Source organism: Pinus tabuliformis, chromosome J (genome assembly GCF_031772625.1).
Source record: "Pinus tabuliformis cultivar Carrire ecotype Pingquan chromosome J, CPIR1, whole genome shotgun sequence".
Classification (NCBI taxonomy): domain Eukaryota; kingdom Viridiplantae; phylum Streptophyta; class Pinopsida; order Pinales; family Pinaceae; genus Pinus; species Pinus tabuliformis.
The window spans coordinates 215,356,929-215,381,719 of NC_142295.1; the positions used below are offsets into that span (position 1 = coordinate 215,356,929).

A 24,791-nucleotide genomic window follows, 5' to 3' on the forward strand; every position below is an offset into this window, starting at 1 on the left:
AAAATGAAGAGAGAGATCACAAGAGTGTGAGTGTGTCCAAATGACTTGAGGGCCTCTTCTATTTATAATAAAACGTGGAGGACAAGTGAGTATAATTTGGTTGCTGGCCAACCTTGACTAATTGTCACATAACACAAATAAATTCATATCTCTATGAATACATGACAGAATTGGATGATCTTTAGATCAATCCTACACATCTCAGTGAGAGGAATCCAAGCAAAATATCAGTTTCCATGAATAAGAAGACGCACATGGAGTTTGGCCTTAGTTGCCAATTTTAACAATCCCTCTCAACTAGAGAGAACTCCATCTGCTAATCCATCTGCCAGTCTGTACTATCTCTGCCATCAGTGCCCTGCACTACTCTGCTCTACTAAACTATGAAGAAGAGGAAGTGATCGAGAATGTATCATAGCATCCTCTACTGACCCGAAGGCAGTCCCATATAAAGGAGAGTGTCGCAGACCACTCTCACTGACCCGAAGTCAATTCCAATAAAGGGAGTGTGTCATACCACTCTTACTGATCCGAATTAGTTTCAAATAAAGAGTATATCATACCACCCTTACTGACCCAAAGTTAGTTCCAACAGATTCCAGATCAATATCATCCTAGCATAGGGAGTACGATAGTTACACGATGCATCCATCGGTACTACTATGGTCCCTACCTAATTTCCCTACTCATTGGCTAGATGAGAGGTACTTCCCATGAGTCCCAAACTGCATATGTAAGATGTCTCAGCAGGAGAACGATGAACCACTCATCCTACCTACATGTTGCCATGGGGTATCCTAGGGGAAGGTTGAACCACTCACCTTGTACACAACAAATCACTAAGGGAAGGCTGAACCACTCACCCTATGACTGTGTCTCAGCAGGAGAAGGATGAACCACTCATCCTGCCTACATAGCAGACCACTAGGGGAAGGCTGAACCACTCACCCTATGGTTGCTCATTGCTCCAAGAAATACCCCCAAGCCCCCCGGAGCTCCCAGAGCTCAATGTCCATATCATATAAGACCTTCAGGAGAGAGTCTCTCCATGACTACTAGTTGTTCTCGGAAAGTCAAGAATTTGATCTTTCCCAGGGGCTTCATCTAAATATTGGCAATCTGCACATCAATCCCAAAGTGATGGAGCCCTATTGCTCCTCAATGTACCATATCCTAGATAAAGTTGTACCAGATCTATATATGCTTGGAGCAATCATAGAACACAGGATTCCTCAACAATCGAATCCCACTCTAATTGTCACAGAAGATCACGGTGGTATCTAGCACGTGTCCAAACATCTCACTGAAGAGCTTCCACAACCAGACAGCTTCACAGTAGACCATACTCTCAGCTATGTATCCGGTCTCAATAATGCTCAAAACAATCGTCTTCTGCTTCCTGCTCATCCAGCATATCGAAGCAGAACCTAGAGAGAACCAGCACCCAGAAGTGCTCTTGTGATCCTCCACACTGCCTCCCCAGTCAGCATCAGAATAATCATGCAGCTTCACATTTCCGACAGTGTATCTCAATCCATGAAAGATTGTACCCTGAAGATATCTCAAATGATTCTTGGCACCAATCCAGCGAGGCTCAACCATATATGAGCTCAACATGCTAACTGCAAAACATATATCCGGACGGGAGTTCACCAAGAACATCAATGCTAGTATGAGTTTATGAAACTCAAAGGCATTTCCCAAATTAGGTTCGGCATCACTACTACATAACTTCTTAAAGTTAGGCTCCATCGAGGTAGTCACAGGGTTGCAGTTCACGTCTAAAATCCAACTCCCTCTCACTTTTGCAAATGAGAGGGCTTGCACCTGCCAGAACGAGGTCGTCCTCATAAGGTACCAGTATGAGAGGTCTATCATCCACAACCTTAAACCAATGGTTTGGATCGGCTTCACTCCTAGTGAATCTTAGCTTCATCAGATAGCTATCAATCCTCTCATACCAAGCCTAGGGTGCTTGCTTCAAATTTCCTGCATACATGAGATTCTCGATCATGAATCTCAAACTCCTCGGGTTGTTCCGCATCTGAGGTCTTGCTATTATATGAGGGGAATGGTCCCCTTGTAAGATTTCCTTCAGTACATCTCGGACATTTACCTTCATGCTCTTCCTTGAATTCAAGCATCCCTATCACCATCTGACTCACATCGAGTAGGGCTTTACAATGAAGATGGGCAAACATCAGATGCCATAGATCAGACATGGTCCCCAATGGACCTCCTGCAACTTGATACAAATTGCCAACCTTGAACCCAAGAGTAAAAGCATCTTTAAAATTCCTTTTTCAAACACGTACCTTTCCATCGATGAATGCCACCTTGAAACCTTTGACTTCCATTACTAAAATGGACACCAGGTTCTTCTTGAGATTGGGTACATAAAGAAATTTTTGTAAATGAATCGTGCTACCCTCATTCAATTGAAGGCTAGCATTCCCTACAACCTTTCCGGGATAGGTGGCATTATCTCCAAGAATAATCTCCACGATTGTTGCCTTCTCTATCAAAAGAGAGAGCTTCCTTGTATCCGGTGAGATGCCTTGAAGCACTACTATTAATAAGCCAGATTCCCAAAGAGTCTGGAGGAGAAGTAGTGGAGAGGGCCAATATAAGTTAATGCTCCTTTTGCTTATCAGAATTAACATTTGATTCTTCATACCAGGAGTTCCTTGCTTTCTTGAAGAGTCGGCCATTTCCTTGATGGCCTGCATTCCTTTTTCCTTTGCCATTGTACCTGTCATTCCTCCGATCATTGAAGATGCCCCTGGAATTATTGTTATCATCATCAAGTGATGTGTCCCTGCTATTCGGGCACTCCCTCGCATAATGGCCAAACTTATTGCAAGCAAGGCATCTGCCTTTCCTTCCATCCTTAGATCCAAACTTCCCATTGAAGTGACCTTTAGGTAGGCCACGGGATGCTTCCGCTGCACCACTCTAATAATCTTCTTTGCTTCGACTTCACCCTTGGTGAATTTGAAGTGGGATGAGGAACCCATTGAGTCTTTTGACCTTGTCCAACTGTCTCTGGTGATTGCTCTTTCACTCTTGCTTGGGCTTTGTCTTCACCTCACCTCTGATACCATGTTAATTTTAGGTATGTTTTATGCTTAGAGCAAATTTACTTCAATTTTCATATTAGCTCAATATCATTTCCAGATTAGCAATCACATTTAGCATGATAGTAAAATGTAGATAGAACATAAAATGATAAACATAAATTACAGAAGACATGCCAAGACAAGAGGACACAAGATGTGGCGCTAGCGAGGGACAAACCCCAATGTGGGGAAACCATTCTTCAATTCTTCTTATATTCTTCAATAGTTCAGCAGAGAGAGAGATAGTACATATACATCAGAAGTCAACACTTTGACTTGTCAAAATAAGAGCAGAGATCTTCACCATGAAGATGACATAATGAGGTTGTAGATCTGATGACAAGCACTGTAGATCTGAACTCAGGTGAAGGCATACTTCTTCAACTGATTCTCCAAGGTGATTCCATCACCATGTTGCATCCAACCATGCTGCATCCAACCATGTTGCATCTAACTATGCTGCATCCAACCATGCTATGTTGTCCTCCTCCTGCAGTACTAGTAGTCATTGTTTCATCAACTCATCAACTCACGGCCTTAGCTACTGGCAATGGCCTCCGACCTAGCCCAACAGCAAGTTAAGCAACAATCAAGAATGTCAATGAAGCAATACTGACTTTGCTGTCAACACTGTGATTTGCCAACCATGTAAACAATGCTAGGAACAGCCTTCTAACACAGTGTTGTCTTCATACTTCTTTTACCACGCTGCCACAACTTCCACGTTGTCCTTTCAAGCCTTGATATATTGATAAGGCTTCTTCCTATCTGCGGATATTAACCTTCCTATTTGACTATAACTAGGGCAGATTGTGACAACGAATTAGGTTACCTTCTAGACTGTGATTAGGGCCTCTTCTAGGCCTCCTTACTGCAGTTTAAGGTACACTCAAATGCTACGCATAGAGGCCTCCCTTTTGCTGCGTGTGAGTGCCTTTTCTTGCTGCATATAAACCTCTTCGACTGTGGCCAGACAGTGAATAGTTTAGGTGACTTTCAGACCTACGGCGAGGGCTCTTTTAGGCTTCCCTTCACAGCGAATGGAAGGTCTCATAAACATTTCCTTGCTGCGTAGACAGGTCTCTTCTTGCTGCTTATAAAAGCTCCCTTTTTCAGCAGCTAGGTATCTTCTTCTTTTGCAGCTAGGAGTCTCCTTAGCATATAGGGCTTCTCTATTAGACTAGCATTTAGACCCTTCCTTGCTATGATATGAAAGCCTCCTTTACTGCATCTAGGGTACTCTCCTTGACTGTAGTTTAAGGTAGTGTATAGCTTTTACTTCCATGGTTTTAATTAGGACAACGTATTAGACTAGGGCACTCCCTATAGATCTCTCTTTCATTAAAACCCAAAACAGAATGAAGAGAGAGATCACAAGAGTGTGAGTGTGTCCAAATGACTTAAGGACCTCTTCTATTTATAATAAAACGTAGAGGACAAGTGGGGGTAATTTCGTTGTTGAATGACCTTGACGAATTGTCACATAACACAAATAAATTCATATCTCCATGAATACATGTCGGAATCGGATGATCTTTAGATCAATCTCACACCTCTCGATGAGAGGAATCCAAGCAAAATATCAGCTGCCATGAATAAGAAGACCCACATGGAGTTTGGCCCTAGTTGCCAATTTTAATAGTTTTCCTTTCAAAGGTTGAGAGGTTTTGGCCCTAGCTGACAAGCCTACACACTGTGTGACTTGTCTTTTATTGTGCATATTGATAATTGTCTTGATGAAAAGAACACAATAATAACATAACAAAGAAAAAACCATAAGATAAAAAAGTAAACGTACATCACAAGCAATTATCAAGCAAAGAAATCTTTTAACTATTCATACCCTAGATTTTCAACACGGGAGAGGCAGTAAGAGGATGGCCAAAATTCCCAGAGAGATTGTGCAAGCTCTGCGCAGAAGGATCTGCATGTGACTAGGGAGGCAACTTCAATGGCATAAATTAGTTGTGGGGTGAGAGAAAATTCTCACACTAATTTTGCCAGTGTTTTTCCTCAAATTAGATTGTCAGTAGAGAGTCTAAATTATTGTACTCAGAATTGTTGCTGAAGAATAATAATAAAACGCTCATCTGCTGCACCGGTTTTCCTGCGTTGGGTTTTTCCGGGCACAATTGTCCAAAAATAACTGTGTCAAAATTCTTATGTGTGCCAGAATTTCTCAGTTTCCAGTGTTTTATTTTCCACAGTATTTTTATGTTGAAAATTGCAGTTGTGATTTTATTCATTGTTTGTCGTAGCTAATAAACTGCATAATTTAATTTACAGTGAAGAGAATAATTTCGAGTTGCTGCAATAGATGAAATTTTCATACCAAATAGGTAATCAATGGGCATTAATAGAATTTCATTTCATTACTGCTAATTCGTACAAAATACTCTAATAAAACAGTGTCATTATAAAAATATGTATCACTTGTTCCATAGATTTATAGTCTAACTGGAAAATTTCGTAAGAAATGAACAGATGCCTTCTGTGCCATCTACTTGTGTGACTGTTTTATTATATCTTCAAAAATTCATGATATCCAAAGAGATGACATTCTTCAGGGATCTGTAGAATAGAGATATTCAAAGTATCTATTCAGGATCAAATCTGCCAAAGCAGAATCGTAGATTTCAAGAAATAGTTATTAAAATCGGGAACCATAGATTTCAAGAAAAAGTTATTAAAATCAGTTGGTAAAATTCGGTAACTACTCTAATAAAAATCAAATGCAGACACACCTTATATCTTCATAACTGTACCATGAGCCCTTTTTAGAAACAATATCCAGCATTTCTGAACAATCCAAAATGCATCCCTGCAAAAGTAAAAATCATCATAAGATTTCAAAAACAAAATACATTTCCAGATTCAACAGTCATGTTTCCCAGATTCATCCAAAACACATCCCAGCAAAATTTGATCAAACCATTTCAAAATCTGGAGCATTTACAAATCAAAATCCAGCTTTACATACTGACCAGCCTGTTCACACCTTCACCAAAAATAATATCAAACTCTGCTTGTTTATAGGGCCTTGAAACCTGAAATGTAAATAGAGCAATCCACATTAGGAAGCAGCAAATAAAAAGACAAAATAAGGAGGGAAAACTTAAAATAACAGAATGCACTTAACCAACTGTACAAACTTTAAATTGAAAACATGTAATGTTTAAAGAATTAATTTTCTTACATATTCCAAAAATATATAAAATACTTTCATGTTCCGAATGATTTATTATAAATGCATTAGTTTACAATAAAAGAGATCAACTCTAACTGAAAATCAACTAAGCCCTTCTTACTGCTTGTGCTCCCTCAAAGTAAAGTCATGATTCAGGAATATAATAGATACTAGTTATAAAGATAATCTTTTCCCCAATTCCTGAATGTATATTGGTCTCTGAATTTCAAATGACAATGAGAAAGATACAGAATGTATGCATAAGGAATATAGAAAACCATTATGAATCCGTTCCAGCGAAAGGAAACCCAGGCAGAGCAAGAGCAAGCGGGATTGCCACTGACCCCAGATTGCATCTCTGAATAAAATTTGCCTGGACTCCTCCCAAACTTAAACAACATCGCAGTTGTGCAAGCATTAGATAAAGGTTTAGACCTAGCATTCTCAAATAAAGTGCTATGGTTATTTGAAACATTGTTGAAAACAACAGCATCGGCAAAACATCACTGATGATCCAGAATATAGCTTATCAGAAACATCGACAAAAAATCAGCAAATCAGCAAATCGTAGCAAACATTAAAAAACAAAATAAATCCACTTTTTCACCTTTCTAAAGATGTAAACCAACAACAACATCAAATGAACAATTGGCACAATAATATGGAAAAGAACACCAATATATATGACATAGTGGATGCCAAATTAAAAATGATACATCAAAGATGATAATGAATCCTAAATCCTGGTCCATTCAAGAATTCGAAGTAGACAGCCAACACAAAATGGCATCAATTCCCTCCCCCCTTTTATGTGAGAAGGTCATGGCTCATTTGCCACTAGAAGGTCATGCATCATTTGTCTGAAAGCAACTAGTGGGTGTAGTTGTATCAATTTGTGTAGAAGGTGGTTCTAAGGCTGGCATGTCACCCAATCTGTTGTAAAAGTGCTCCTCCAGCCCCCTGCATGCTCCTCCCCTGAATTCTATGCCTATCATTACTCCTCTAACCAATCAAGTGCCTCCTCCATAATAGGCATGTTGCCACAAAATATAGAAGGCCATATGAGTGGACTCACAATGCGGGAGTCAGACCCTATGGAAACAACGAGAAAGGATTGGCGTTGTCATCTTAGCGATCTTCTTTCTGTTGTTTAGTGGAATTTCACCACAATGGAGGCTTCCCTATACTCACATCTAAGGATATTCTAATTAGAGGACTCAACGTGATATAAATAGCCTAGGGAAAGATACCTTAAATAAGGAATAGGCTCAAATCTTCTGTATACAGGAGAAAGTGTTCTAACCCTAGACTAGCTAAGGACTACTACAACCTAGGGCTTATTGATATTCAATAATAAAGGAGTACCTCGACATGTAGAAGTCAAAGAAAGGGTTCCCTTAATGATTAACATCAATAAAGCAATTGGGGAAACTCTCAAAATAGGCTTGGCTACGGGTTAGGGTTTCCAAAGCTTCAAAGGAGTTTGGAAAGGATGAAGTCAGCCCTACTTGGAGACAATTCACCACAATTTCACATGCTAGATTTCAAGGAAGAAAAATTTTAACATGCTAAATTTCACCAAGATTTCCAATAAACAATATGCACTTAGTCATGGAACATTTAGAAACCCTAACATAAACACATTCACATGCAGAACATAGAAAAATCAGCAGGAAACTTGCGAGTTCTTCCAATAAAAGCCTTCTTTCAATGTAATATTCCCAAACAAATTCAAGCAAATCTTTCCAAAAAAGTTTAAACTTTTCATTGACACCTTTCTACAAACAGTTTTCATGCAAATTCTGGAAAAACACCTCCAGCAAATCAACTCAGACTTTCGTCAAATATTTCATGAGCAAACAAGATAAATAACACTTATGCAATATCTGGGGCAAATCTGAACTTTATTCTCAAGAAGATTTCCAAGGAATTACAAGCATCATTTGAGGGTAGCACCTGGAATTCTCTCCGAGTCTCCACTGATAAGAGGGCAATTTATATTATTTCATTGACATTATATTGCTGGAGGAATTACGCTTCAGCTAATAAATTTGATCCCCAATAGAAAATGCTACAGCACTTGGACCTCCCCTGGATAATATGCCAAAAGGAATGTTGAACACTTGCAAGCAATACAAATTTAACCTCAGATATATGCACAGCTGAAAGGCTTGATCTTCTGGATATAAGGAACACGGTTTCTGCTGATATTAATGTCAAACTCCAGGAAATTACCAAGAGAAAATTGCAATCCTCCTGAGATAACAATCTGAGATTTGTTTGATGGAAAATTTCAGTCCTCACCAGGTTATAAATTTGGCCCATTTCTACTGATTAAACCCAGCTTCAATGATCATAAATAAGCATGGAATCGATATGCTCTTTAGTGCCCACGTTCTGGAATCAACACTGATAAATATGCTGAGCGAATGGGTTTGTAGAGACCAACTAGGTTTCCTTAGAATGCTGGGGTAAGCAGCCTTAATGTAGACAACAATCTTCAGAAATTCCAACTTATTTGCAAGGGAAACTCAGCCTCTTCAAACCAATGTTGATAATATCGCCAAAATATTGGTGATATTCGCAAATATCGCAATATTTTCAGCAAGCCGAAATATCACCGAGAAAATATCGTGATATTTTCTTGCCTGAAAATATTGCAATTTCTCCAAAATATCGTCAATAATTCAGCAAAATATCACGCTACGACCTCAAATATCGCCGGGCAGGCTGGGCCGTGACTAGAAAAGCGATTTTGGTAGTTTTATTTGCTCATTTTGGTTTCTTAGTCTTGGCGAAGGAAGGGGATGAGCTTTGTGGTGGTTTTCAAGGAGGGATTGAGGATCAAACAGCCATTATCACCACCAACTTTTTTGTGTATGAAAGATTGAAGATCAGTGAGACAAACTTCATTTCTTCCATTAACAGGAATGTTCTTAATAAACTCTATGTTAATGATTGTTTTCATAGATTTAGGGTTATGCTTGTTTGCCTCTTTGCCTACCAACATTTTGCTTCTTTGTTTTTTTCTCCATTTGCTATGATTTTCATGCCCATGAAGTCAATGCAAGGGTTTTCTCCATATTTGGACAGCAAGGTTCATTTTTTTTTAACTTTCTTATGCACCCTCTTATTGCCATTTTTCATTCACATTGTAAATAATGTAGTAAAAAAAATATTTTTTCAAATGAGGTGGTTATTACTTATTATTTTTTGTGTATGGGTGTTTAATGCCATTTTTTTGTTTCTTTGGTGCCATAGGTTTGAATTAGTTCACTACAAATATGCCAAAAGCCTTTTACCCATTTTGGGAGTATGAAGAGCCAAAAGCCTTTTACCCATTTTGGGAGTATGAGGAGCCTGATGGTGGGACAAACTGGGCATATCTATCATGCAAATTGTGTGGGACCAAGATGACAGGAGGGGTTACGCAATTGAAATACCATCTAGCTAGACTCCTTGGACATGATGTTGGGCTTTGTACGGTTTCTAGTGCGGAGCTTATTCAAAAATCTCTTTTAGCAATTGATGAAAAAGACAGAAAGATAGCTGCTAGGGAGAGGGAACTGATCTCAGATAGATAGCTGCTAGTTTTATTTGTTTTGCTACATATAACTCATGATGATGATATATATTTATATATGTGATGTTATTTTGTATTGGTTCTCCACATTTGAGTCCTTGATTGGACAATTATCAAGGATCAATTGGATTTGGTATCGCCTTTGATGTATCATTTTTAATTTACATCCACTACATCATATATTTCAGTGCTTTCTTCATATTTATTCGCCAATGTGTTTATTTCATGTCATTATTGCTTTATATATTTAAAAATCTGATAAAAATGAATATACTATGCATTTTTTATGTTTGTTGATATTTGCCGATATTTCGCTGATATTGCCGATAAGAAGTTTTTTGTACCCTCGCCGATATTTTGCTGATACCAATATTTTCAATATTGCTTCAAACCAATATGGATTCCAAGAATGAGCTTGTTGATTCCACCTAAAAATTTCAGACTTGGATCTAGTAATGCGTGGACCTCCTTGAAGATAAGGGAAATCGGCCTCTTTTAATTCAGTCCCAAGCTGACCAAAAGACGAGAGGATACATAATTCGTCCTCCAAAATTTACACACCTTTTCTTGTGCAAATCAGTCCCACATTGAAGTGAGTAATTCGGCCTTGTTGGTGATGAAATAAATCTTCATGAATTCAGCCTTTACAGGGTTGTTCTAGCTCCCTAATAGCTTAACTTCTTCAGCTCCATGTACACTTTAGAAAGGAGATCTCTGCCTCTTATGAAGATCTGGAGTTTGGCACCAATAAACTCACATGTCCCCTGCATTAAGAAAGAGATTAAGCCCCCTCTAACCCCTTGATAATCTATGCAATTCGACCTCCACATTTGTTGGTCCAAACTGAAGATGGGAATGCTTGTTCTCTATATTTTTTGCTTGGAAAATAATTCAACCCCTCATAAGACAAATTTGGCCTCTTAGAAGATTGTATGTCCCTGCTATAAATACAAATGGGAAATCTGAAGTGATCCTCCCCAAGAGCTAACTAGGGTGGCACTCTAAGTCCACCGAAGTTTGCTTAGAGTTTTGCTTGAAACTCTTGAGTCTGAAACTCACTTGAGTTCCCTTTCAATGTCAAACAGCGATGATAGAAAAATAGAATGTTTTGCAAATGAGTCCACCCTCCTTTTATAATTCTTCATTGAGCCTCCCTCTAGCTTCTAGATTCACCCTTCTAATATTATTTTATTAGTGGGGGCCACTTTCCACTAAATGACTTTTTACCACCATTTTTAATAAAATAATATTATTCTGCCTTTTCCTAATAAAATAATATTGCGTCTTCTTTTCCTAATAAAATAATATTCACCCCTTTTTAATTAACAACAAAATTGGGCAAAATTCCTTGTGGTTTCCATGCTAACAAAATTCGGGATATTACAGTCCTCACCGCCAAAATTGCCTGTCCTCAAGCAATGCTTGAAGTTTGAACAAGCGCCCTTTTTCCCTGTTGGCCCAAACTGTCACTGCCAACAATACCAGGGTCCCAAATATGCCACTGAGTCACCTCGAATCCGTGCACTATCCTGTCATAAAGGAATTCCCCGATATTGGAATTCCGAACCATCCTGCTCAATGTGAAGCACCCCTTGCTCCACACACAATCCCAGAGGACTTAGTTACCAGAAGCATATTGCCAGTAAGTAGAGCACCCTAATCATGTGGAACCCTGAGCAACTCCTCTAGAAGCAACTCTGCTGAGAGACCAATCTCAGGCACTTCAAGAGTAGACCCCTGAAGATACAGTCGAACTGCTCGGGAGATGAATCCTCGCCTGCCTAAACTCTCCATGATCTCCTCCTGCTAACCATCCTACCATACTGGTGAAGTGCCTCGTGCCATCAACAGATCACTAGGGAGCGAGATGCTCTCAGTAATACTGAGACCCAATGGAAGATTTGTCTGATCTCCTCCTGCAGAAAACAACGCATCCCTAAGAGTAGTTGAACTGCCTAGCCCTGTAATGCTGGGGTCCCATGCTAATCTCAAGAGGATACCACCATGTTGACGTTACGCCACTCTAACTATAACTGACTGCCCATTGTGCTCATACGATGTCCTCCTCTCCTGGAACCTAATAGTGAAATATCTGTAAGGGCCAAACATGTCATACCCAAGCATCTCCATGATATCAACGCCTACCCATCCAAAGCTAATCCCGATCCTGACCACCAACAAGGAAAACCTGCTTCGCCATATGATGAAGGCCTTAGTGATCCCCCATGTGTCAAACCAAAAGTGAGCTAGATCACTCTTTCCCCTGATTATGTTCATCACGAAATAGAGTGACCAATCAACCAATTGAATCCATGGAACCCATACCCAAATCTGCTAAGTCATAGTCCTGACAACTGTTGGAATCCATCTGTGCCTCATCTCTGATCACCGCATGCAATCAATATATACACACCATATATCACGGATCAATCTAGTGCATGCTAAACCACCTTGTGCCTATCATACCCCATGTTGATTTTTGGTAGCATCGAATGTTCTCTAAGTCTCAAATTTTGCAGGGAGGCTTGGGCACATGTATTCCAAAGAACCCAAAAAGCGTTTTGGGAAATTCCACCCGAAGGCAGTTTTATTAAAATAATTAATTATTTTTAATTGGACCCTAAGTCTAAACTTAGGAAAATAAAATAATTAAAGGGTATTTATATAAATTGTGGGTGTAAATTCTAGAAGAAGACGAGGATCAAGCAGAAATGATCTTAGCCATCAATTAGCTTCTAATATGGGTAGTTGAATGTCAATGAGGAGATTATTTAAAGAGGCTTGAGGGTCACTTGGAAATACACATAGAGTGAGTTCAGAAGTTTGATTTTCTGAAGCAGAGCAACTACCAAGAGAATATCGATAGTGAGCTTGTGCATTGAGGGGCAGGGATAGTTGGGTTGGAGTATCTTCTCTAGAGCCTAGGATATGTAGCAGAGAGGCAAAGAGACACCAGAAGGAGGCAAGGTAGTACCCAGGAGGGGTTGATGCTAAGCCAGAAGGGCTCACGCAGAAGCGGCGTAGTCTCTAAGTAGAAGTATGAATTTTCTGAGGGACCTGACATTTCTGATCTAGGAGGGCTAGAAACTGCTCCAGAAGGAAAATCGATTCCCAATTGAGGCTCTGCGCCTTAAACGCTAACGCAGGATCCATGTGTTAGTTTTTGGTAGCATCAGAAGTGCTCTAGCCTTGAAAATTGTTGGAGAGGCTAAGGCACATGAGTTCTAAAGAACCCAGAAACCATTTGGTGATACTCCACCCGGATGGTATTTGATTATAATAATTAATATTTTTAATGGGGCTCCTAAGTCTAAACTTAGGAAAATTAAAATATTAATGGGTATTAATCAAATATGGGTGAGAATGATCTAGAAGGCGGATCAAGTCATGTTTTAATATTAGTCGTTGATTAGAGACTTAATCTCGGTCGTTGAAGACTCAACAGGAAAAGTATAAAATGGAGGCTTGGCATTCATTTGGAAACACACACACAGAGATTGAGGAAATCGATTTTCTGAGGTGAGAAGTTCTCAGGAGGAAAATCGATTGGAGAGATCTTGCACCAGAAGGGTAGTGAGAATCTGGGAGGACTTTCTTAAGAATACTAACAGAGAGGTAGAGAGAGCTTGCAGAGAGGCAGCGTAGTATCCGGGAGAGCTGACGCGAAAAAGTTGCCTGTCACACTGAATCTAGAACCGTCGGAGCAACCGAAATTGTCGGGAACTATCGGAACTGTCGAGAACTGTCGAAACAGCTGGGAGAGCTCACGCAGAGGCAGCACAGTAACCGAGAGAGCTGACACAGAAAAGTTTCTTGTCACGTAGAATCTAGAACTATCGGAACAATCGAAACTGTCGGGAACTGCCAAAATTGTCGGGAACTACCAAAATAGTCGGGCAAGCTGACGTAGAGGGCAGAGAAGGTGACGTAGGGTTGACGTAGAGCCAACGTAGAAATAGTCAGGGTTAGCCAGTCTAGTGCCGGATCAACCGGAATTCTGTCGGGTGAAGTGAGGTAAAACTCACTCAGATTTTCCGCCAGTATGTTTCTCTGTAAAGGATTGTTAGATGAGCATCTTAGATTTGTATTCAGATATTTCTTCTGCATAATAATAAACCCTCGGAACTGTTGCACCGGTTTTCCTGCATTGGGTTTTTCGGGGGACTATTGTGTCCTATGTATCTTGTTCTTTGCTCTGTTTTCTATTTCATGAGGTCAAATATTTAATTAGTGTAGGTTGTAGAAGTAATTTGCTTCAATATTCAAAAGAATAACTTAATTAGTGTAAGTTGTAGGAGTAACTTACTTCAGTGTTCAGTATCCAGAAGAATTGATTTGTGAATGTAATGTTTTAAAGGAACGAACCTGTGAGTGGTCTATGCATAGTATCTAAGTATGATAAGGATAGTTAGATACAGTGTGATGATCATTGGCAACCGGAAGTGTTATGTGCAAACTCCTAAGTAATCCCAATGAGGAACAACCTGCATATGGAGCATCTAAATGATGTTATTTGAAATTAACCTAAGCAAAAGGATCGCCAGCCCTGTGTATGAAGATGAAGTTTGTGGAGCTTAGCATAGTGTTATAGTTTGTACATTGTTGATAAAATATTGTTGTAGCTATCTTATATGGTTGTATGAGCCTTTGTCATGAGTATTGTATACGCTATTGGTGGTATTGTGTTATTAAGGACAAAGTATCCAGAGAGAAAGAGCTTGATTGTAACTAGTGTCATGAAAGCAATTCACTATTGGACAATATAGTGATAGAGGGTGGTTGCAGGACAATGTAATGTATGGCAAAGGTTGAATGCCAATTAACATTGATGTTTTCTGAGAGCTCTTGTGAGTTGTATATTGTTAGGATATTCCGACACATAGGATATAGTTAAGTTCAACTTGGTCTAGTATAGAGTTAGGTTAGAGTTAGGTAAAGTGTGTTTCTTTACCGTTGTACATTTTGTAACTTACAATCCGACGGTCACGATATGTAGTGATCCGACGGTTCACTCTCACCTCGGTATTACCGACACTTGATCCGTGGCTTGACACCCGATTGGTCCATGAGTTCTATTTAAAGCGCATGGAGGGTCATTGTTCGGGTAATCCGTGCATGAGAGAAGCTTATGTAAATTTTTATTCTTTGATTAATAAATTGCCTGTAGTACCCACGTTGGGACAGGCCGTGGACTGTTTCCCTCCTTGCACTCTGAGGGTTTTAACCACGTCAAAAATACTGGTGTATTGATTTGAGATCTGGTTGTGAGCGGTGTCCTTTTGGTATTCTTTCTGTGGAACTTACCCTGTAAATTCCTACATGGTATCAGAGCTATTTGAGGGCCGCGTCCGTTGGTGATCCAAATCTGAAGCCGGTAGAACTGCATGCGGCTGTCGTTTCCTAGATCTGCTGTTTCTGACTGCTTTCGGGCCGAGAGGACTGCTCTGTTGCGTTCGGAGCATCTGTTCCAGTGAGGAACCCCTTTCGTTTCACGCGAAAAGGTTTACGGTAGCCCTAGCTGCGTCATTTTTCAGATCGGGAGGTATACAGTGTTTTTTTTGCAGTTTACTGTTATTTTCTCTCTGCTTATTTCGGTCTCAGTTTATTTAGCCTTTTTTTTAACCGGATCTATACCTTTCATTTCTGCGTATGCTCTTTGCCCTGCGACTCTGTGCGATCTGGGCAAATCAGAAACAGAAAGGAAGGATTTTTCTCATGCGTATGCTCTTTTCCCTGCACCTTAGTGTGATCTCGGAAAATCAGAAACATTGAGAAAAATATTTAGTTTTTCGGCTAAAGCTAACTTTGAAATTTTTTTAAAATTTCTAGTTTTTTGGCTAAAGCTAACTTCGAGCCGCAAGGTTCGTTTTTCTTTGCATATTCGTGTTGGGTTTTGTGTTTTGTGTTTTGTAGGGAAAAAGAGCTTTCTCAAGGCAAGCACGCAAACCGAGGCCCCCCCCTCTCTCTCTCTCTCTCTCTCTCAAATTTTTTGTATAGATCAATTGGTTCAAAGCTATTTTAAGAGAGTAGAGGTCTTGGGTTCAAGTCTCCATTTTGTGGGGGCGGATTTTTTCATTCCCGCACATTCGCGCACTTTGCCGGCAACTTCAACAATTATTTTTCAAAAAGCCATAACTTCTTCATCCGGAAGCCTTTTTCAGAGCCGTTTTTTTTAAAACCGCCTATTTTTTCGAGATCTATCCATTGGAACACCTACTTTCAGCATCTTCAGCTTCAGTTTTTTTTAAAAATGGAAAGCCCATGCCAAGTCATTCTTGACAGCACTAACTACTTCCAATGGGTAGCCTACATCGAAGATTTACTTAGAAGTAAAGGTCTCTTCAGAATAGCCACAGACCAAGAGAAGAAACCAAAAGATGAAGACAAGGCGGCAAAATGGGAAAATAGACAAGATCAAGCACGTGGTTTGATAGGGATGTCTATTTCTCCTGATCTTAGATTCCACATTGCAGAACTTGAGACTCCTCATGAAGCATTAGAAAAACTTGCTAAAGTTTTTGGGATTAAAAATGAAATTAGAGCCCATCAACTTGAAAATGAGCTGCTTACTTTGGATCCTAATAATTTTTCTTGCATTGAAGATTTCTTGTCCAAATTCAAGAACCTTAGATATCTTCTGGAAGGTGTTAAAGTTAAGAAAGACGATGGTAACCTTATTTATTCCATCCTTACTAAGTTGGGACCAGCCTACTCTGTATTTGTTTCCACTTTCCATTCTACAAGAGAAGCTTTCATTTGTCAAGGACAAGACTACAAGCCCCTTCCTTTGACTCCTTTTGTGATTCCTTAATAAGAGAACAAGAAAAACTCTTACACCTTGGTCTTCTTAATCTTGGAAACTCTTCCACGAAAGCGTTAGCCGCCCAGCAGCAACCAAATTCAAAGAATCCTAAGAAGTCATATCCTCAAAAGAATGGTCCTAAACCATTTCAGCCTCAAAATGAAAGATCATTTCAGCAAAATGATAAGACCAATAAAAACAAATGGAAGAAGACTGATAGACATTGTAACTTTTGTAATCGAGATGGCCACTTAGAATCTAAATGCTTTAAGAAGATGGAAGCCTTGGAAGCCGCAATGAAGAAACATAACATCCATGTGGAGCCTACTTCAACTTCAACTTCCGGAATGGCACTTTCTGCATGTCATTGTCAATCATCTCAGTCTGGTTATGCATTAAATGTATCTTCTTCTTCTTCTCATTCTCATGAGTGGCTCATTGATTCTGGAGCCTCTTGTCACATGGCCAAAAACCAAGCCATGTTTTCTTCTTTAAATGATTGTAACACCAAAAATATATATATTGGTGATGATAGATCTCTTAATGTTGTAGGGACTGGAACTGTTCATCTAGACAATGGTCAGTTTAATGATGTATTATGTGTTCCAACCTTATCCTGCAACCTTCTATCTGTCTATCAGATAACTCATTCAGGTGAAGGTAAAATTGTTGAATTTTCACCTCATGATGTTGTAATCAAGGATCTAAAAGATCCTAAACAGATTCTAGCTACTGGTCTTGCTGATGATTCCAAAAGGTTGTATAAGTTTCACAACTTTGGGTCATCCAATCTTCCCTCAGTATTTGTTGCTCATAATGATGAAGTGAGCAAACTTTGGCATGAGCGATTTGGTCACTTAAACTATCGCTCCCTTCAGCATCTATGTAAAGAAAATATGGTGACAGGTCTTCCTATGGTATCTTGCAGAGATGGTGTTTGTTCCGGATGTGTACTCGGAAAACATCATCGGGACAGTTTTGACAAACGTGCCTCTTGGCACGCCTCAGCCCCTTTACAGCTTGTGCACAGTGATTTATGTGGTCCTCTTCCTGTTGCTTCATTCTCTGGCTGCAAGTACTTCTTAACTTTCATTGATGATTTCTCCAGACGCACTTGGGTATACTTCTTAAAACTCAAGAGCGAAGTATTTACCACTTTTTTGGCCTTCAAAGCATTTGTTGAAAAACAATCTGGACATCAAATTCTTAAGCTAAGAACTGATAATGGTGGAGAATATGTTAAAAACACATTCATCAACTTTTGCACCGAAAATGGAATTCAAATGCAACATACTGTTCCATACACTCCACAACAAAATGGTGTAGCTGAAAGGAAAAATCGCACCTTAAAGGAAATGGCTAATTGTATGCTGCAATCTAAAGGACTCAGTCTTAGTTTTTGGGCCGAAGCAATTAATTGTGCAAATTATATAATCAATCGCACTCCTACTAAGGTTCTAGAGAATATCACTCCAGAAGAAGCTTGGAGTTCCATTAAACCAGATGTAAGTCACTTTCGTGTGTTTGGAAGTGAAGCATGGGCCCATATTCCAGATGAAAAGCATAAAGCTTTAGAACCTAAGAGTGAGAAATGTACTTTTGTTGGATATTCTGAAGATGTAAAAGGTTATAGACTTATTCCATTTAAGTCCAAAAATGTTATCATTAGAAGAGATGTAAAATTTGATGAAAATAAATCGGCCTGCGAGCCTAGTCCGGCGGATGTGCCACCTCTTCCTATCTCTTCTATCTTTGAAAACATTTCTTCTTCAGATGATGAAAGCGAGGATGATAATCCTCCCCCACCTTCTCAGGATCCTCAACTTCCAAGATGGGTCCGTGCTACTCGGGATGCAGCAGGTGATCTTGCCGGTGATCCTACAGATCAGCGACGTACACGTTCTCAGTTTGAAAGAGCCTCTTCTTTACTGGCTCAAGCTCCAGTAAATCATGATCCTGACACTTTTGCAGAAGCTTCAGGCCATCCACATTGGGAAGCAGCTATGAATGAAGAATATCATTCATTGATGACAAATGATACATGGGATCTTGTTCCTCTACCAAAGGGACGCAAACTTGTTAGATGTAAATGGGTTTACAGAACCAAGTATGGACCAGATGGGAAAGTTGATAAACATAAAGCTCGTCTCGTTGCTAAGGGCTTTTCACAGGTTGAAGGCATTGACTACACTGAAACCTTTTCTCCTGTTGCCAAAATGAACTCTATCCGCCTTGTTCTTTCCCTTGCTGCCTCTTTAAAATGGGAAGTCCATCAGATGGATGTTAAATCTGCCTTCTTGCATGGGGACTTGCAGGAAGAAATCTATATGGAACAACCCATTGGCTTCATACAAACAGACTCCAGCCTTGTTTGTCGACTTAAGAAATCCCTTTATGGCCTCAAGCAAGCTCCTCGGGCTTGGTATGCCAAAATGGATAGCTTTCTTTTAGAATCTGGCTTTTCTAGGTGTCATTCTGACAATACTGTCTACACCAAGAAAGTGGGCAACTCTCTTATCATCCTTGTTCTTTATGTTGATGATCTTATTCTTACTGGTAGTGATCCCAACCTTATAAACCATGTGAAGTCCAGCCTTAAAAAGAAATTTGAAATGACAGACTTAGGACATTTACACTATTTTCTCGGTCTTCAAGTCTTGCAATCCCAAGAGGGTATTTTCCTTTCCCAGTCCAAGTATGCTTGTGATATTCTTCGTCATTTTCACATGGAAGACTGTAAGCCAGCCCCTTCTCCCTTTCAGTCTGGAGTCAAACTTTCAGTCTCTTGTACCTCTCCTGAAGTTGATGCTACCTTATACCGTCAACTTGTCGGAAAACTCCTGTATTTAACCCATACTCGTCCTGATCTTTCCTTTGCTGTTGGCCTTGTTGCGCGTTTTATGCAAAACCCCCGTGAAAGTCATTGGAAAGCAGCTAAAAGAATACTTCGTTATGTTCGAGGTACAGTACAGTTTGGGATTCATTACAGTGCCAAAGCAGCTCCTCTGTTAGTTGGTTTCACTGATTCTGATTGGGCTGGTGACCCTGATGATCGGAAGTCTACTGCCGGTTATGTCTTCACTCTTGGTTCAGGACCTATTACATGGGCTTGTAAGAAACAGGCTGCCATTTCTCTTTCGTCAGCAGAAGCAGAGTATCGTGGTGCCGTGGAAGCTAGTAAGGAAGCCTTGTGGCTTCGTCAGATCCTATCAGAGTTTGGCTTTGATCAGCAGCATTCAACCACACTTTGGTGTGATAATCAAAGTGCCATTCAGCTATGCAAAGATCCAGTCCAGCATCAGCGCAGCAAACACATTGAACTACACATGCACTTCATCAGAAAGCTCATTCATGACCATGTTCTTGAAGTGCAATATTGTCCAACAGATGATCAGGTTGCAGACATCTTCACAAAGGCTCTCACAGAGGCGAAGTTCACTAAACTTCGATATATGCTTGGAGTTCAGGAAGTTGTCACTAAGGGGGGATAGGCTCTAGTGCCTCCTTCCTTCTCCTATTGTGTCATATTTGTAAATCCTTCAATCCTATCCCAAGTTGTTCTTAAGGGGGGATGTTAGGATATTCCAACACATAGGATATAGTTAAGTTCAACTTGGTCTAGTATAGAGTTAGGTTAGAGTTAGGTAAAGTGTGTTTCTTTACCGTTGTACATTTTGTAACTTACAATCCGACGGTCACGATATGTAGTGATCCGACGGTTCACTCTCACCTCGGTATTACCGACACTTGATCTGTGGCTTGACACCCGATTGGTCCATGAGTTCTATTTAAAGCGCATGGAGGGTCATTGTTCGGGTAATCCGTGCATGAGAGAAGCTTATGTAAATTTTCATTCTTTGATTAATAAATTGCCTGTAGTACCCACGTTGGGACAGGCCGTGGACTGTTTCCCTCCTTGCAATCTGAGGGTTTTAACCACGTCAAAAATACTGGTGTATTGATTTGAGATCTGGTTGTGAGCGGTGTCTTTTTGGTATTCTTTCTGTGGAACTTACCCTGTAAATTCCTACATATTGTTGTTTTGTTATTGTTGAGTTAGAGTTTGATGCTAATAAAGTTGATTGAGATGCCATTGGGGATTCACAGAGTTGAAGTGTGCTCTTGTTATGGGTCAAAGTATTGATTGAATGTTGTTAGAGTTTGACTAGACATGTTGATTAAACTGATTATGTGTAAGGGCAGATTTGTTTGTCATGAGCAAAGTGTGAGTGCCTTGTTGTATGGTACAGAGATTTTGATGTGCTAATCATGTGAACAGAGATTGGTTGATTGTGCACAAAGAGTTTTTGTTGTGCAAAGAAGGATATGGTGATTTCAGTCCGAAAATATACGAAACATGGTCCACTGTGGTGAATTGAAGGTTGGATCCGTCAGGGAAGTGGTGGCTTACTGAGTACGGTGGCAGGGTGGTGCAAGGCAGAGAGTGGAGTCTCCTTCAGGTTGGAGCCTGAGAACACTTTAGGGTGGCAAGGCCGTGTGCTAGGATAGGTTGGTGCTTGTGTAGAAGTTGGAGCATCCTTTCCATTGGAGCTAATAAAACTAGGAGGTTGGAGCCTCCTTCCAATAGTTACTGGTAGATCAGGGAGTTGGAGCTTGTAAACCAGGGGGTTGGTACCTCCTACAGATATTGTTGTAAATCTTGGAAGTTGGTGCTTCATGTTATTGTAATTTACAAGATATATATTAAAAGTGTCTGGTGGTTTTTATCCCGGAATGGCTTCCCCCTAAAATTCTTGTGTACTATTCATATGATGTGATGTTGATTTATGTTTTGATCTGATGTTAATGATATTTAATGCTATGTGAATTTAAAATTAACTAATTGAAGTGAAATATTGATTCACCCCCCTCTCAATATTTCCAATAGAGGAGCCTTATCCCTGCCAGACTTATACCAGAGTGTGAATCATAATCCCATAGCAAAGTCACACAGAAACAAAATTTTAGACCTTAAAGGAGACAAAGGCCAGCCACTAGTCTAAAATCAACCTCTCAAAAATAAAACAAAGAAAGGAAACTTAGACCTGTGTTAGAAGGGTTGCATATATATACACCTTATGCATCATCAAGTGATAGCAGGGCTAACCTAAAATAGATTAGAGCCAACCTAAATGAGTTTTAATTATGGTTTTTCTTTTTTTAATATAAAAAAGAATGTTGAGCAGACCTCAGATGAGAACAAGGCCAACATTTGGCATTTTGAAGGAACATATCATCTTGCTACTAATTTGATGCTACACTATAATTGACTACCCACATTTGATGGAATACGGTATATCAATGGAGGTTTGGAGGTTGGACATGGTCTACTTAAAGCCCCACATTTTCCCTTTGAAGGGAGGTTGAAAGGTTTGGAGTGTTGCATTCGTAGAGCCTTTTTGAGAGCCTTTAAGGGTTGAGAATTCACGTTGGAAGCCCACTGGTCCACTTGCAAAGCTCCTAAAGGTCTAGGTCTGCATATTGTGGAGAACAAGCAAGGTCACCTCCTTGGATGGAATTCTAAAATACAATCTAGAGGATGGGATGCCATTTGGAGCCCCTTCATCCACATGTGGAGGAAGAATTGGGTTGTTGCTTATTGTTGATATAGAAGACAAGTCCCTAAGTAGTTTTGAAGGGCCACTTGTGTTGAGTAGCAACCCCTTTGAAGGGTTAATTGTTATGATTTGAGGGCTTATGTGCCCACTTGGAAAGACAAAGGGAGACTTGATTAAATAAGTGCATGTGATTGAAGGGCCTTTGGGGGCTTGATGTTACACCAAAGCCCCTTTATTTTTCTCATCTTTAGGAGATATGTCATTATTAAGGGCGTTTTCCCCTTGGAATTTGTACATGTGGCATGGATGCCCTTTAAAATACATAATTTAGATTAATTTAACAGTGAAAAGGGCTTTTTCCCCTTATTAGGCTAATTTAGGGGAATTTAGCTTAGAAAATATTATTTTATTGTAATAATGAGTTGAGTTTCTCTCCCATAAATAGACAGAGCACTCACCTCATTTTTCTCATGGAATTTTGGGGAGAAATCCCATGGCTAATCCGAATTCTCTACAATTTTTCTCTTGGAAATTGGCTATGGATATTTCAAGTTGAATGAAAATGTCTTGGGGAGGATATGTTAATTGGATGGCTCTCTCTCATGTATGATTATTGTTGATTCTTTGATGATGTGAAAATTTCTGAATCTAAACATCAGAAATCCTACTACAATCACTGGTTTATCATCTCCTACTTGTTTTTACATTCAACAAGTTATTTAATTATTTAAACAGCGATGAAAACACTATTGCAGACTACACATACATACAAATCGTGAACTGAAAATAGAACAAGACAAATACACAAGGGACACCATTATTTTTGGACAAATGTCCCCGGAAAAACCCAATGCAGGAAAACCGGTGCAGCAGCTCTAAGGGTTTTCTATTAATAAGTAGTAGTTTTGAGTACAACTCTGGATGCCCTCTCGGCTATCCAATTACAAAGATAAAAATATATTGGCAGAAACCTAAGTGAGATTACCCCACTTCACCCAGCAAAATCTCTCCATTCCAGCAACTGGACTGACTGTCCCCGGCTACAATTGCGCTGCCCCTTCGCAGTGGCTGCGTGGGCCTGCGTGGAGCACACTGGGACACTGCATTGCCTCCTCTGCCTCTTAGAGCTCTGACGTCAGCCTTCTCGGCTGATCCTGCTGCTCCCCGGCTAAATTTGGACTTTTGTTGGAGGGTGGTTCTACCCCTGCGTTGGCACTGCGTCAAGCAATGCATGGGCCCTCCTGGCCCAACATCAGCGTCCCAAGGTCTGTGTTTCCTCCTCTGGAATCTCTTTGCCACTCTCTGCTGTGTATTCGAGGTCCTGGAGAAGATCCTCCAACCTCCACTATCCCCACCCCTCTACTGCAATAGATCACTTGTTCAATTTTCTCAACAAACCTCACCCCAGAAAAATCGAACTCACTGATCTCTCAAGTGTGTCTCCAACTGACCCTCAAGCCTCCTCTTATACTTTTCTTGTTGATGAATCAACAGTCGACATTAAGTCCCTAATCAACGGCTAAGATTAAAACAGACTTGATCCTCGTCACTTAAAAGTTTCTCACCCATATTCTTATTAATACCCATTAATATTTTTATTTTCCTAAGTTTAGACTTAGAAAATATTAATTATTTTAATAACTCCTCATCTGAGTGGAATTTTTCCAAACAATTTCTGGGTCTTGGAGATCTCATGTGTTCTAGCCCCTCCACAAAATTTCGGTGCTAGAGCACATCCGATGCTACCCAATATCAACAGATGATATGTGCTAATTTATTGTAAATATATTCCTCCCTCTTGTGGAGGTTGAACAAATAGGGTTTTAAAGGAATTTTCACCAAATTGTTGTTGAATGTTGTATGGCTCTAACATCTCCTAGAACAAGATTTTCATCAAGTTTCTCTTGAGGAATCTAAGTGTAGCTTCCTCCCTTTCAATCTCCAAAGAAGATAGAAGGATGCTAGGATTTAAGGAATTAAGGAACCTAAGTGTAGTCTTCTCTCTCTCCTTGAAATCACTTCCATCATTTATCTTCCATAGATTTACTCCTTGTCTGAATCCACATGCCCGGAAATTCATTGATAAGCTAAGGCATTGATCTTTCATTCTCCATCACTTTATACATTTTTGTAAATCATAAAAACATTTTTCTAAGGTCCCACTCCTTAGGCACTCTCAAGGTCGTGCATGTTTATAGACATTTCCTTTAATCTATAAGTCATATCACCCTAAAGAAACCTGGTAATCCTATCTTCCACCCAAACCTTAATTGGTTAGACAATTTGACTAGCGGAATGCGAAGTAGAAGAGTTGGAGAACGCTTGACTTGGTTTGACTAGGTCATGCTGAAGAATGTGTAGCGATGGTCAGTGTTCATAATTATCATTGTAATTGAGAAGAACAAAATTATTGTTGTTTCTAGCATGTTCTTCACGCTTTTGATTTGGTCAAAATGTATTTTTGGAAACAATAAATTTATTATTTTATTTATATTTTCAAGTGGCTCCACAAGTGCTAAGTCGGATCACATGATGGCCAATT

At 39.8% G+C, this 24,791-nt stretch overlaps 1 protein-coding gene across 1 annotated transcript in view; it reads right to left on the minus strand.

Moving 5' to 3' along the window:
- Positions 1-24,791, minus strand: part of RECA1 (recA DNA recombination family protein) — a 307,658-nt gene that overhangs the window by 86,556 nt on the left and 196,311 nt on the right. Inside the window, exons 10-11 of the mRNA XM_089377501.1 lie at positions 6,104-6,166; positions 5,864-5,940 (exon numbers count right to left, since the gene is read on the minus strand). Of these exons, the coding sequence (XP_089233627.1) occupies positions 5,864-5,940; positions 6,104-6,166 (140 nt within the window). The remainder of the gene's footprint in view (positions 1-5,863; positions 5,941-6,103; positions 6,167-24,791) is intronic.